This window comes from Lepus europaeus, chromosome 16, assembly GCF_033115175.1.
Source record: "Lepus europaeus isolate LE1 chromosome 16, mLepTim1.pri, whole genome shotgun sequence".
Taxonomy (NCBI): domain Eukaryota; kingdom Metazoa; phylum Chordata; class Mammalia; order Lagomorpha; family Leporidae; genus Lepus; species Lepus europaeus.
In genome coordinates this window covers 20,242,877-20,257,309 of record NC_084842.1, presented here as the reverse complement: position 1 = coordinate 20,257,309, position 14,433 = coordinate 20,242,877, and the positions used below count along the sequence as shown (strand labels likewise).

Below are 14,433 nucleotides of genomic sequence, written 5' to 3'. Positions count from 1 at the left end.
GTTTGTTTTTTGTTTTGTTCTCATCATACTATTTGTTGAACTCTTACTTAGAGTAGGGTTAACTAGACAATCATTAAATATACTGAAAATAGATCTTTGTAAAAATTAAGAATGGCAATGTGAGTGGAAAGGGTGGAAGGGTTGGTGTGTGGGCAGTATGGAGTGTTGGGGGGAAGTCCCCCTACATTCCTAATCTGTATTTATGAAATACATGTAACTTGTATAACTAAAATAAAATTTTTAAAAAATTATCTTTCCATATATTGCATCCTTGGTGATTTTTGCCAATGTTTTAATATTTTTCATTGTAGAACTCTTTCACTTCTTTGGCTGTTACTAAATAAATATTTAACTTTTGTAGATATCATAAAAATTTTTTCTTCATAATATGCGTTTTCCTTGAACCTTTAGAAGATCCCTGATGGACATTTTAATTTTTTTCAAGTCTTTTCAAGGATTGGTAGCTCATTTCTTTTTATCATGAAATAATATTTCATTGTCTGGATGTGTTTAAGTACTTATTTTTAAACTTTTATTTATAAAAAGGGAACAAATTTTATGTATTTCATATATACAGTTTTGAGAGCATAATGATACTTCTCCCCTCCCCCTCCCCCTCCCCCCTCTCTCCATTGCTTTTAACCATGAAAACTGTAAGCCTGGTAACACCCAGCCTCTGCTGAGTCCCCAGAAACATGGGGCTGACTAACAAAGCTGTAGATTCTGTGCATTAATCTGTGTTTTTCATGGAGCTTCAGCAAAGCACCCTGTGCTGGTCTGCATCTGCTTTACCAGGTAGCAATCGTGGCTTCTTTCCTGTGATGCTGGGACAGGGTGGGGAGGAAAAACCCTGCGACCTCTGACGGGACAGTGCTCTGAGCCAGAGTGATGCTGGAACCATCTCAGTACTCCCCAGCTGCTCAAAAGGTCATCAGAGCTGCGATTTCAGCTCAGGGCAGACTCCTGGAAGAAAGATTTTGGAATCTTGCCTAAACATACTCATAATACGATTTTCTTAAGTCAGATTTTGGTTGGGAATCTCAGTGGTATTTCCTCCATCACTGCTGTCATTTATGACTTCAAATTTAAGTACGTGGGCTTTTTGGTGTGTGTCTTATGTTGCAGAAAATGAGAGTGAACCCCTTGTTATCTGGCTTGTTTAGGGCAGGGCATCAGATAAATACTGTTGTCAGTGGTTGCCATGTATCCCATATGCACAGCATTTGGGAACACTTGACAAATTTGATTCTGGGAGTCCAGAGTTGGAAGGATATAGTTTAGAACACCTCTGTTTTGAAAATCTCAAAACTGAGGCTCAAGTAGTTGAATGATGTGCAGGATTACACAGCTGATTACTGAGGGAGTTCTGATTACTGAGGAAATAGGGCCCCACACTGCTTGTGGGTGCTACTATATCACTGAGTACAGTAAGACATATGTGAGCTAAAAGTTGATTTATAAGATTTATAAGACTCCTCAAAAGGCTTCATAGGTAGAGAACTCACAAATTTTGGATGGGTAATTTGTGATACATAGAACACTGCCCCTAAAGCACTTCCATGCTTAATGTAAATATACAATAAACTCTTGAGATGGAAAGTGCTTGGTGACAGTGTTATAGGGGTGCTTACACATGTTAGTTGTGGAAATGTAGGTAACTTTAGGGACCTGGATTTTCTTCATTTTCAGTCAAAGGGAATACCTGATGTTCTAGAATTGGATTGCAGGTGGAAATTTTGCTTTTAAGTTTTGCTCCTGTTAGGTGGGATTTGTTGGCAAGAGGAGTTTAATCATGGATCATTTCCATGTAAGACTTTTTAGGATAGTTTTGTTTTGGGCTTTTACAGCTGTTGGAATCTGAAATGCTTGTGTCGTGGAGAGTTGTAACTGGGCAAGCACTGGAATTAGTGATATGATTTTTTTCCCCCATAGCACACTTAACACAAGTTCCCCTTGTTGATCCATTTTAATTGTCTTTGCTGGGAAGGTAAATAGATGGTCTCTGCTGGACTTTTACTGTAGTAGCATTCAATACTTGTATTAATATTATAATTTAAAATTTACAGATATAGTACTTGTAAACAGATGTAGCATTCCCCATGACCAAAGAAGATAGAAAAACCTAACTTGAATTGGTTCAGTAGAATCAAGTTAAATAAACTCGAGTATTTATTTTAACTTACATCTTCCAGAAAGTATCTGCACTAACAAAGAAACCATTAACAAACTACCTGTAAAATATCATTGTGTAAAATGAGTTTGCCTTAATTTCACTTAATAATTGACTTATCTTGCAGTGTGTGAACTTAAATCTCCCTCCATGAGTGATTTCCTGTGGGGTCTGGAGAACTCTGGCTGGTTAAGGCACATTAAGGCCATCATGGATGCAGGAATCTTCATTGCAAAGGTACGTGCTTACAGAGAAAATTAAAAAAAAAAAAATCAAGGGACAGACTAGCAAGCCTTGCTGACTTCAAAATAGCAATCTGGTTTCTTCCACATGGGCTCCAAGCCGCACTGTATTAAATGAAAAGCTGACTTTGCTGACCTCCATTGAGTTTGCCCTCCGAAGATGTGGTTTTCTAAGAGTAGTGTGGTTGGTTGATTGTTAGCCTAGTGACCAAAGGGTAAAATATTTCCAGAAGATTCTATCTCCAGAATACTTTTATCTCCCATTTATTTAATTGTAGATGGAGGGTAGAATTTTCTGTAGGGCAGTACAACCAATTCTGAATCACTTGAGTGATGGGCTTGAAGCTTACATCCAGTAAATCCTTCTTTTTAGATTTGCCACAAGCAGAAGTCACATTCCTGTGGCTGCTAGGAGCTCTTACTGCAACTTTCATTCAAGCTGTTATTGAATACATTTTCTGTTGCATTGTTCAGTGTTGGTTTTTAAAATATGAAATTGCTCTTTGATTCATATCTCCAGAGAGCCAAAACTTTTCTGGCAACATGGTATGCTCCCCTTTATTAGATAATCATTTATCCAACAAATATTTAGTGCCAGGTACTACTCCAGGTGCTGTGGATGCAGTGCTGAATAAGCCATATGAAGTGTCATCACAGACTCAACATTTTGGTGTGTGAGACAGAAAATAAGCCAATGAAATAATACTATTTCAGGTTGTAACAAATAGCCATGATGAAATCTCCACCTTTTTTCCAACTTATGTTTCCCACCAAGTTATTCAGCTGAAAGTTGTGTACATCTGCAGTAGCAGATAGGGGAAATTATTTTACCAGCAGAGATTTTCTGGTATAATTTTTACCTTTGTCTCTTCCTATTTCCCTCATCCCTGGACTCATTACGCAGCAATTACCCTTTTATTTGTAAATTACAATTATACTTTTTTGTCCTTTCCCTTTGAGAAGTGTTTGGGCAAGTCCAGAATTTCAGTAAGGCTTCATATGGCACCCAGAAGGGAGGAAAGAGAGGACATGTAGTAGAGACATGTTGGCACAGTAAACACACTTAATTCAGTACATATGCTTAAGCGAGGAGACTTAGGTGGTGGCTTCCAGGTATAATAGGAATGGAAGAAAAGCTTTTGCCACCAGCACTAAAACTAGGTGGGGGCACAAACACTATATTAGTCAGATTTTCATTATATAAGGAAATAACTGATGCAGTCCAACTTCATAAAGAAAAATACGTCTATTTAGAGGTTATTTATAATTCCATGTCTGTGTGTCTCTGTCCTTGTGCTTATAAGCCACCAGGATTCAGTCAAGGGAGCTCCAGCCCTAAAACCATAATTAGATTATGTTCTCACACTCAATACCACTGAAAGGTGGCTTCAGGAATTAAACTCCTGCTTGAGTTCAGGGGGAGGGGAGAGAGCACAAAGTATAGCAAACAGTAAATCAATGAATGAACAGTGGTTTTGTTCTGCATATTTTCTTTCTTAAAGGATGAGTATAACCAAACTTAGTTCTGATGAGAATTTTCCTTTGTAGCCACTCTTTATGACTGTTTGCTAATGCTGTGGTTTGTAGGCAGTTTCAGAGGAAGGGGCAAGCGTGCTTGTGCACTGTTCTGATGGCTGGGACAGGACTGCCCAGGTGTGCTCAGTGGCAAGCCTCCTGCTGGACCCGCACTACCGCACTTTGAAGGGCTTCATGGTGAGTGGGGCTGCTGGGCCCTTCACACAGCAGAGCCTTTACTGGGAATGGACCACTGTTCAGGCAACTGATGGCAACCTTTCACTATCATTATCGTTATCATCATCATTATTATCAGTGTTATTTTTCTTAGTGGGTTAGCAAAATTAAGTAAAGGGAGAAAGTGAAATAGACAGGAATTTCTAGGATATTGACATCAATTCAAATCAGTGATATTGAATGTGAATATGGGGACAAATATAAGACATATTCAGTGTTTATGAAATAGTGGGTTTTATATATAAGTTACCTAGAAGTCTTTGAAGTTAAAAGTAATATGAATATATGGCAGTACAATTTTTTCAGAAAAGAAAACATTTACGGAAAACATTGTTTTCTATATACAAAAAGTCCTTGGGATGAAAAGCTGTTTTCACTCCCAGGTCGATATTTTCCAAGTAATCCTTCAGAACAATGGATGAGAATACTAGAAATTATACTGTTTTTGTCCTTTTTGCAGAAATGATGAGTACATCCTCTCCTAGAGATTGAACTTTTTAGGGTATGTCTAAATGTGACAGGTTGCTTCCAACTACAGACTGTTTGGATAGTTGCCTGGGCTGGTGAAGTTTTGGCTAAGCTGGGACAGTTACCTTGAAATGACTACAGGGGCTTCCTCATAACTAGATTACCTTGAATGTGAGCTAACAGAAAGTACATTAGTGGATCCTGAGTTCATGCAAGGGACACGTACTGACAATGGAGCCCAAATGGAGGATGTCACTGCTTATCTACTCTATCAAGGGGTGTTATCTGACACCCAGGGGGCAGCCTTCTTCTTTTGATCCTTACTCTTCCTCCTCCTTTTTCTTTTCTTGGATGTGTCCAAAAACGTCCAATTACCTGTGACAGTACTGAGATTCAGAGAAACACTCCAGTGTCAGGCTCCTCTCCTAGACTGAGGTTATGAGAGCTGGATCCCTTCATTTACATTTGGAGAGCAGAGGAGTCCCCAAACCCATTGGGCCTTTGTGCTCTTCTGCCAATGACCTGTTCTAATTATGCCCCCCATTAAACTTGAACTCAAAATGCCTTAAGAGTTATCAAAAACAGACTTTAATCGATCTGTATACTTTCAGGGGAATTTCTGGCCACTTTGGAGTAGAGGGGATATTAATGAGGCTATTCCATATTATCTGATTAAACATTTTTAATTCAGAGTGCTTAAAACTATAAATGCATGTTAACTCTCATTCCAAAACAGGGCTAAAACCTCTAATACACTGTTAAACCCCATTATTTTAGTAATGTGTAGTAACATTCACTACTTGTTTCTTGGAAACATTCCTACTTGCTTCTTGGAAAAGGTTGTTGTTTCCCGTTGCACTGGGATGCGATTTGGAACAGAGAAAGCTAAATTGTGAAGTTGTAGCTGCTGTTCCCTCTTCGCATGATCTTGAGCAAATGATTACCCTCTGTGCTTCAGGCTCCCTTTCTGTAAAATGGGAGTGATACAGAGATTTCTCCCACAATTAAATATGATAATGTACCAGGCAACATGAAAGTGCCGGGCACACAGGAAGTACTCAGGGCTGGTGGAGTGACGTATTCGTTCATGCGTTCCCATTTATTTTTCCTGTGCTTGAGCCTTCAGCACTGCCCTTCACGTGTACCTTTGTACTGGTGGATAATGTGTGCTCCTTTGTTTACAGGTTTCCCAGGATAGCGATTTCTGCTCCAACTACCTCTGAATCCTTCAACATTATGGGTTTATGGTTTCTTATTTTTCTGTGTTTGCTTCTCTCCATGATATTTATATTTTTTTCATGTGTAGGTATTAATTGAAAAAGACTGGATTTCCTTTGGTCATAAGTTTAATCACAGGTAAGAAACATTTAAAAATCTGTTATTTCGGATGTTTAGAATAAGAGCACTTTCTGTGTTTCGGTTGAGTGTTGCACGGGGCAGGGAGCATGTAATTGCTCATATACATTTTTCGTAGTTTTTGTAATTAGCATTCATTGACCATTAGTTCTGAGGTTTTTCAATTAGTATTTCATAGAACTTTTCCAGGAAAACACAATAGTTCCATTTTATATATGTAAACCCATGTATATGTGTGTATATATATATATATATATATGTATATATATATATATATACACACACACACACACACAAATCCTTATATAAATAAACTGCTTAGGGTCACATTATAATTTTCAGTTTTGGGCTTCTACTACCTGCTAGGGAGTTAGAAACTCCAAGATAGAAGATAGATGACAGAAAGAATACAGAAGTGGCTGGACTAGCTGAGTAAGCATTTATCTGATGAAGCAACAATGTTAGGCAGTGATTTTGAATACTACCAGAGGTGACTGGAATTGAAACTTTTGAGGAGTTTCCAATTTGTAATACTTCCACTCTTGGGAAAACATAAAACTGGTCAGTGTTCATTGTTATTCCTCGTTTATTATCCATTGCTGAGAAGCTGAGGCTCTATACTGTCATTCTTTCATGGCACCTTTTAAGATTCTTTCCAAAAATCATGTAATAGTGTAAAGGTCTAGACAGCCTTCATTTAAGAACCAATGGAAATATGACAGGATTCTGGTGAACTCTTTGAAAATGAAGACATGGTTAATAAAAGATTGTGGAATCTGTGGTCACATGGAAATTATGTGGCAAGTTTTAACTGCTCACTAAAAAATGAGAACATCACTAGAAATTGGAGAACCACTATTTTCTCGAGTTCTCTCTCTCGTTTATCCCTTCATAAAAAACAATCCAAAGGGGGCAGGAATGTGGTGCAGTGGTTAAGGCATTGCTTGAGATACCCATAAAGAAGTGCCTGAATTCAAGTCTTGGCCCATTCCAGCTTCCTGCTGATGTGTACAGGTGACAGATCAAGTAACTGGGTCCCTGCCATCCATCTGGAAACCTGGATTGAGTTTTCTCACCCAGCAGTGAACCAACAGATGGAAAGATCCATCTCTCTCTCTCACTGCCTTTCAAATAAAGAAAAATTAGAAATAAAACCCCCAAAGCAAAATGGAAAATTCCTAAAGTTGATCTGGAATTTCTTCTCACTCTATCATTGATTACTAATAAAATAAAGTGAAGGATCATTTTCAAAGTTTTAAAATTTGAAGAATGTTTTTTTTCCATGAAAAGTTTCCTTGAATTCTTAGCACTAACAGTTTATATGAATATTTCCTTCTCCAGTTAGATCTTTAACACAAAGTTTCTCTTAAAATTGGAATTTGAAAAGTTTTTCTACTTCTTCATTCTGAATTTATAAGGTTAATTTAGGAACTAGGTTTGCTTCTCTGCTGGTCTTTCTAATCAGGAAAACAAAAAAGCTAGCCTCACAACTTTCTAATCTTTGCTTTATAGATATGGCATTCTAGATGGTGACCCAAAAGAAATCTCTCCAGTTATTGACCAGTTTATTGAGTGTGTCTGGCAGTTAATGGAACGGTTTCCCTGTGCCTTTGAGTTCAATGAGAGGTTTTTGATTCACATTCAACATCACATTTATTCTTGCCAGTTTGGAAACTTCCTATGTAACAGCCAAAAAGAGAGACAAGAACTCCAGTAAGTATTTTGTTGATTAATTTTTATCTAAAATTTAGCAGGTGTCATAATTTGGAAGACTGTTTCTTTAGTTTCTTATTTAAACTGACATATTAAAGTTTGTTTTCTTGACATAATTTCATGAGTGGTTTAAATACCTTCAACTGACAAAGATATCTACACACACCTACGTTCATTTTCCTTTTTCCACCTGGCATACACATGTTGGTAGATGTTACACACTAATATTTACAGAGAACTTTCTGGATTCAAAGTGATTTTTACACTAAAAAAGGAAAAAAAAAGTGTTTTGTGGATTGTTAATAACAGTTGCAAATTCAACCAGGAAAGCAAATTTGAAATACAAGCAACTATTTATTCAGATTGAAACTGTATTGCTCTAACCAAGGGTAAAAGCTGATAATGTGTGCATTTTAAAACAAATTGTTAGGTCAGACACTTAAGTGATGTAGGAAGTGTAAATGAAAAAATATTTTCAGATTCTCATAGAATAAAATGATTTTACTGTGGTAAATACATCATCAGATTTAATTTTGGACATGATCAGTTCAAATAGAGTCCAGTAGTTTTATACTGAGTTGAATAGAAGGAAAATTACTTTTTCTAGTAGATACTCATTTGTTTTCCTGATAATTAGAAATGACTTAAAACTAGCTGAGTGCATCTTTTAGGCTCACCTGTTTTCCTAGATTGTGGTTTGTTGAATGGGACTAGCCAGTTGTAATGGTATCTGGTTGGGGTTGAATCCTGGCTTTTCCATTCATTAGCTTTGGGACTTTGAAAAACAACTTCATTTCCCTGTTCCTCAGTTTCCTCATCCCTAAATTTGATGTATCTCATAGAAATTGAAGATTAAATGAGAGAAAAAACATGAAGCACTTAGAAGAGTGCAAGGCAAATAACAAATGCTCGATAACTATTATGGAAAAAGACCCAGAAAACTACAGAGCATATAAATTTTTTTATACACTGAGGAATTTAACATTTTGTCAAGGCTAGTACAGATAATAGAAGAGTTCAGATTTCTATAGTGTTCTTCCACAAAGTGTAAATTTCCCTGAAACACAACAGGGACACAATATTTCAGATAGCAGTTAGTGCCCTACCAGCTTTAATACAACATATTTAATACAATCTATCTACTCTTCATAACAGAATTCAAGAAAGAACATACTCTTTATGGGCACACCTGTGGAAGAATCGGGCTGACTACGTGAATCCACTATTTAGAGCTGATCACAGTCAGACCCAGGGAATCCTCCATCTCCCAACAACACCGTGCAACTCCATGTACAAGTATGTAAATCTTTTAGAACTTTCCAGCTATGGTATGTACTTGGATTTTGGTACTGTTTAACATTCAGCAGCCAAAATATAGAAAACACACTGAGCATCAAGGCCTCTGGGGCACCAAACTCCACAGAGGAAAATGCTGGAATAGTCTCCTCTCTTCCATCCTTGTTAATGTGGAATTTTCAGAAGTTGATGTTCTATATTTTTAATTTTTTTCTTAAAAATAAGAGGAAGAAAAAATGGAAAGAATTAATAAACCAAGAACCACCTACCTTATAGTCAAATGTGAAATCACAAGCTTTGATAATGATCTTGATATACTGTACTCACCTTTTTTTCCTCTGCTGAATCAAGTCCAGGTGAAAATCATTTTCAGATTATATGTACTGGGATGGCATCTTAGAGGTTCTATAAATATGTACTAGGTATAAATATGTATGTTGTATGTTATGCTTTGAATCTTTTCTATGCTTGTATAAGGAAAAATGACTCAAGAGTTCAGCAAAAAGACAAAATCATGATAAATTGAGAAACCACATTCCTCTTCCTTGCTCAGTCCCAACATATGCTAGGTGGCTTTTCTTCCTCTGTAGATTTTATTCTTCAACATGTTTTTGTTGCTAAATATTTCAATAATACTTTCCCCATAATTTTACAGCATAATATGAATTCTGTACAAAAAAAGTGCCTATATGATTTGTATAAAACCGGTTTTAAGAGCTGTTGAAACATGCTCCAATCAACTGTATTGCAACTCATGTATTTAAACATTTTACTGAGGCTCAAGCATTGTTCTAGGCACTAAGGGAAAAACGGTGACATTGAGTTCCTGCCCTCAAATTACTTTCTTTGCTAAATAAAAGAGTAGATGTAAAGATATCCCTGTGACACCATTTAGTCTCATATTTATTCTCATTTGCATTCTAGTATTCTTTATTGTATAAAGTAAAAGGATAAGATTTATTGCAAATGTTAATTTGTTGGTAGTTATATATAAACAAAGGCTAACAACTTCAAGTTTGTAGAGTCTCTCTGCAGCTTAAGATTCTAAATGTACAAGCAAAGTACTACTTCAATCTATTTTAGAAAATATATTTGTCTCCTAATTTAGTATCACATGGACAAGTAGACTCTTCATGAACTTACTCTCCCCAAAAGTAGTTCACTGACCCGAGAAAAAGAAATAATCAACATGAAAGTATTACCTTAAACAGTGACTTTTTCGAGCCTGTAATGTACACTTGGTTATATTAAAACTTTAGTACTGTGATGTTAAGGATACCTTAGGAGACTTGAAAGTGTGCATTTTCTGACTGTGACACAGTGGTATCACCAGCTCTGCCATCCTTCCCAGGTTTTGGAATGGAATGTATAACCGCTTTGAAAAGGGGATGCAGCCCCGACAGTCAGTCACAGAGTACCTCATGGCAGTGAAGGAAGAGACGCAGCAGCTGGAGGAAGAGCTAGAGGCCCTAGAAGAAGTAAGACACGTTTCTTTGCTGCTGTTAATCTATGTTTTGTGCTTATTTCACTCAATTAAAACCTCTCAATACTTGGTACATAAAATATAGCAACCTAGCTTTTCATATTTGTAGCTGGAGGAAAACTTCAGACAAAACCCCACCAGGTGAGCATCCAGCTGACCTAAGCCCAAACCTAGGCAGTGACTGCATTTCAGATACTTGGCTTTGTGGCTCATTTCCACAGTTAACCAAACTAGTTGAGTTGTTCCTACCATAGGTCAAATTTGTTACTATTGCTTGATAATATGAAAATTATTTCTTTCTGGATAAAGTGGGGGGGGGGGATAAAAATGAGTAAAACCAGATACACTTTAAAAATTCTATACTTGTATAATTATACAAGTATTATTATAATTGTTATATATAAATCCTAAATATATTTATAATAAAATGATTATATTCATAAAACAAGTGTTTCTACACTAGTAAGAACTACATAACAGTACTGTATTGGTAACAGCTGAGGGTGACTAAACAGTCTATTTCTTGCCTGCTATCACTTCCCAGTAGTTGACTGGAAAGGTTGTATCTTTAAATGTTTTTCCTAACTGGATACCTTTGTTTCCTGACACAGTTGTAGTCTAGTTGATAACCACACCCTCTTGGATTATTTGCTGCATTCTGTTTCAGTCATTTACTTCCATAAGAATTGGCAATATATTCCGGTTGTCTGGGACTTGAATTCTAAATGGAGGCTCACTGTTTTAAGCACAATGGGTGCTTTATTATTATTTAGATCAAATGCAGTGTAGAAAAATGTAATAGGATGAAGTCTGGGAAATTGTCGATAGTCAAGGTTCTTCATTATACCTCATAAAGCAATAATGTGGCTAGAAGAGAACTTCCAGTATCCTACTTTCAGATTGGTGAATATTGAGTAAAACTTGGCAAAATATCACAAATTGACGTCTACTCCCTTTCTCAGTGGATAGTCTATGCAGCTCACCGCTGAAAAACGATGGCCTGAGGGAAATGATGCCTTATAGTTCAAGGTCCCCAACACAAGTGGTCATTTAGAGGTAACTAGTGAGGCTGACACTTGTGTTTTCCCCCTCATAATATTCTAGACAACCTAGACTGCTTTTCAAGATATAAATCTTGTGGAAGATCTTAGGTTTTGAGAACTTTTGTGACTAAGCATAAATGTTATTCTGGTAATAGTCTGCCTGGGTCACACAAAACATGTTTGCATCTGTGTGGAGTTCTGCCTTAAACCATCATTTTGCACGTTATTGGAGTAGTTTTTAACCTTGTGTGTGCATCAGAATCACCACCTTACAAGAAATCCTGCTGTCTGGGCTTGAAGCCTAGAGTCCACTGGAGAATCTTTAGAGTATCATAGATAATTGTGCATTGCACACAGGGCTGAGAGACCCTGAAATAAAACATGAATACAAAGAATCAAAATGAGCCACGGGTTTTTAGAATTCTGAAACTAGTATAAGTTTCATCGTTTGCCATTCAAATTCCCTTTATGTCTCCTTATTTACTCTTCTTAAACACATCCAAGGTTTATGAAAATCTTAGGACTTTAAACTTAAAAATGTTAAACTTTGGTTCTTATTTTCTTAAAATGAATTCAAAATTCCTTAGTCTGGCATTTGAGATTTTCCTATAATCTGGTCTAATCCACTGTTTTAACTTTATTGTCCACTATTCCCCTACCTAAAATTTAACTTTCTTGTACACAATTGACACCTTCCTACCGTAATTTTCCTCACTTTCCCTTGTGCTAAGAATGCTTTCTAACCATCACAGACTGTACAAGTTTAATTCCTTCACAGTCCTACTAAAATGTTCCAGCTGTACCAGACTAATAACTTTTGCCTCTTCTAAATTCCTACAGTGCATGAACTCTGCCTCTCTGTTATGACACTCCAAGTTCTTTATGGCCATAAGTGTATGTAATTTATTATCTATCTATGTTCCTCATATCACCCCAGTGCTTTTGCACATAGTACTTTATCTTATGGCATTTTCTCATGCTGACATTAAAAGGTGAAATCTGGTAAAATGTATTTTGAACAACCCAAATGTCTATGACCTCATGGACAAAATGCGGTATATTATTTGGCCATAAACAGCAATGAAATACTGATACATGCTGTAACATGGATGAACCTTGAAGAACCTAAGTGAAGAGAAAGAAGCCAGAAAAATAAAATAGGTCATTATTTGTTATATAATCCATGATAGGAAGTAAACACACTAGGCAAATCCATAGAGATAAAGTCAGTTAGTGGTTGCCAAGGCCTAGTAGGAGGGGAAAATGTGGAATGACTGCTAATGGGTATTTTTCTCTTTTTTGGTGGGGAGGTGATGAAAATCTAATTGTTTTAAAATTCCTTGTGAATATGTAAAAACCTACTGAATTGTACCATTAAAAGGATGAATTTTATGGTGAGTTATATCTCAAACCCCTTATTTTTATATTTTTAAAACTGTATCTTGAGTTCATACAATGAAAATCATCTTAAAAAAACCATGAAAGCATAGAAAGGAGGTGATAACTGATTGCCAGGTGTTTTACCTGTGTTATACTGTTTACAGTCATAGATTACAGTCCTTACACTAGAAATGAAGAAAGCACGCCTTGCAGTATTTTTTTGTCCAAGGTTATAAAGTCTATGTTTGAACTCCCATCCATCTAAATCCCATGTTCTTAACATTACACTCAGCTGGGAGGTTATATATGCTGTATATGTAAAGGGAAATTTATGACTTTCCATTGAAATGGTTATTTCTTTTTTTAGAGGTTGGAAAAAATTCAGAAAGTCCAGTTAAATCACACTAAGGTGAAGAGTAAGCAAAATGAACCCAGCAAACATTCAGGATTTTCTACCTCAGACAACAGCACAGCCAACACTCCCCAGGATTACAGTGGGAATATGAAATCATTTCCATCCAGGAGCCCTTCACAAGGTGATGAAGATTCTGCCCTGATCCTAACCCAAGACAACTTGAAAAGCTCAGATCCAGATCTGTCAGCCAACAGTGATCAGGAATCTGGAGTCGAGGACTTGAGCTGTCGGTCTCCAAGTGGTGGTGAGCATGCACCGAGTGAAGACAGTGGCAAGGACCGGGATTCTGATGAAGCTGTGTTTCTCACTGCCTGAATTTTCCCTTTGAACTTCTAAAATAAAGGACATATACAACACACTTCCAAAAGCAAGGGAACAGTGCAATTCAAGATAAAAATAACTCAAGAAATGTTGTGTCATTGAGAAATATAAAATACAGCTGTAAAAAGGGAAACTCTGTTTAGATGTTAAAGAACAGAAAGTAGCCATTTCTTTTATCAAATATAAAGAAAATTATTAACCTATTTCAAAAAATCATTCTAGACCATAAAATGTGTATTCCTATGATCACCTGAGGTTATCAGTATAAACCTTCCTTGTCATAGCATGCATCTCCTCAAAGCCTCCAACCCCTTTCTCTCTCACTTGTTGCCGTCTTGAATCTTTCCTCTTATTTCACTTCCATATGCATATTTTGTGTTTTCCAAAACATCTGACATTATCTTTCTGACTCTGTTAGCATCACTATTTCTAAAAACAGGGCACATTGTTGGGATGTGTTCTTCTTGGTTAACAGAGCTTTAAGGAACTCTATAGTTGCTTAAGCTTATCTTTCAGGTTTAACAATCACTAACTTTTCCTTAGATATATTTTGAATTGTTTTAATTTTGTTGCCTTTCTCTGGAATCTATTCTGTTTCTCATTTAAAAAATGCTAAAACTTATACCTTATGTTTTCTCTAACATGGGTGTAACATCTAATAAAGCAGAAGCAAGATTCATTCTCTGGGTGTTACACATGAATTTAAATGTTAGCCTAATAACAACTTTTTATTACTGTTTCAGAAGCCAAACTATCAAGACAGTGTGGGCCAACTACAGCCTGACCCTAAGGTA

The 14,433-nt window shown here is 36.6% G+C and overlaps 1 protein-coding gene across 1 annotated transcript in view; it reads left to right on the top strand.

Annotated features, from left to right (window-relative positions):
• Positions 1-13,763, top strand: part of MTMR7 (myotubularin related protein 7) — a 97,521-nt gene extending 83,758 nt beyond the window's left edge. Inside the window, exons 10-16 of the mRNA XM_062213134.1 lie at positions 2,298-2,407; positions 4,000-4,125; positions 5,939-5,988; positions 7,501-7,701; positions 8,857-8,997; positions 10,349-10,475; positions 13,271-13,763. Of these exons, the coding sequence (XP_062069118.1) occupies positions 2,298-2,407; positions 4,000-4,125; positions 5,939-5,988; positions 7,501-7,701; positions 8,857-8,997; positions 10,349-10,475; positions 13,271-13,633 (1,118 nt within the window). The 3' untranslated portion in view covers positions 13,634-13,763. The remainder of the gene's footprint in view (positions 1-2,297; positions 2,408-3,999; positions 4,126-5,938; positions 5,989-7,500; positions 7,702-8,856; positions 8,998-10,348; positions 10,476-13,270) is intronic.
• Positions 13,764-14,433: the final 670 nt, after the last annotated feature.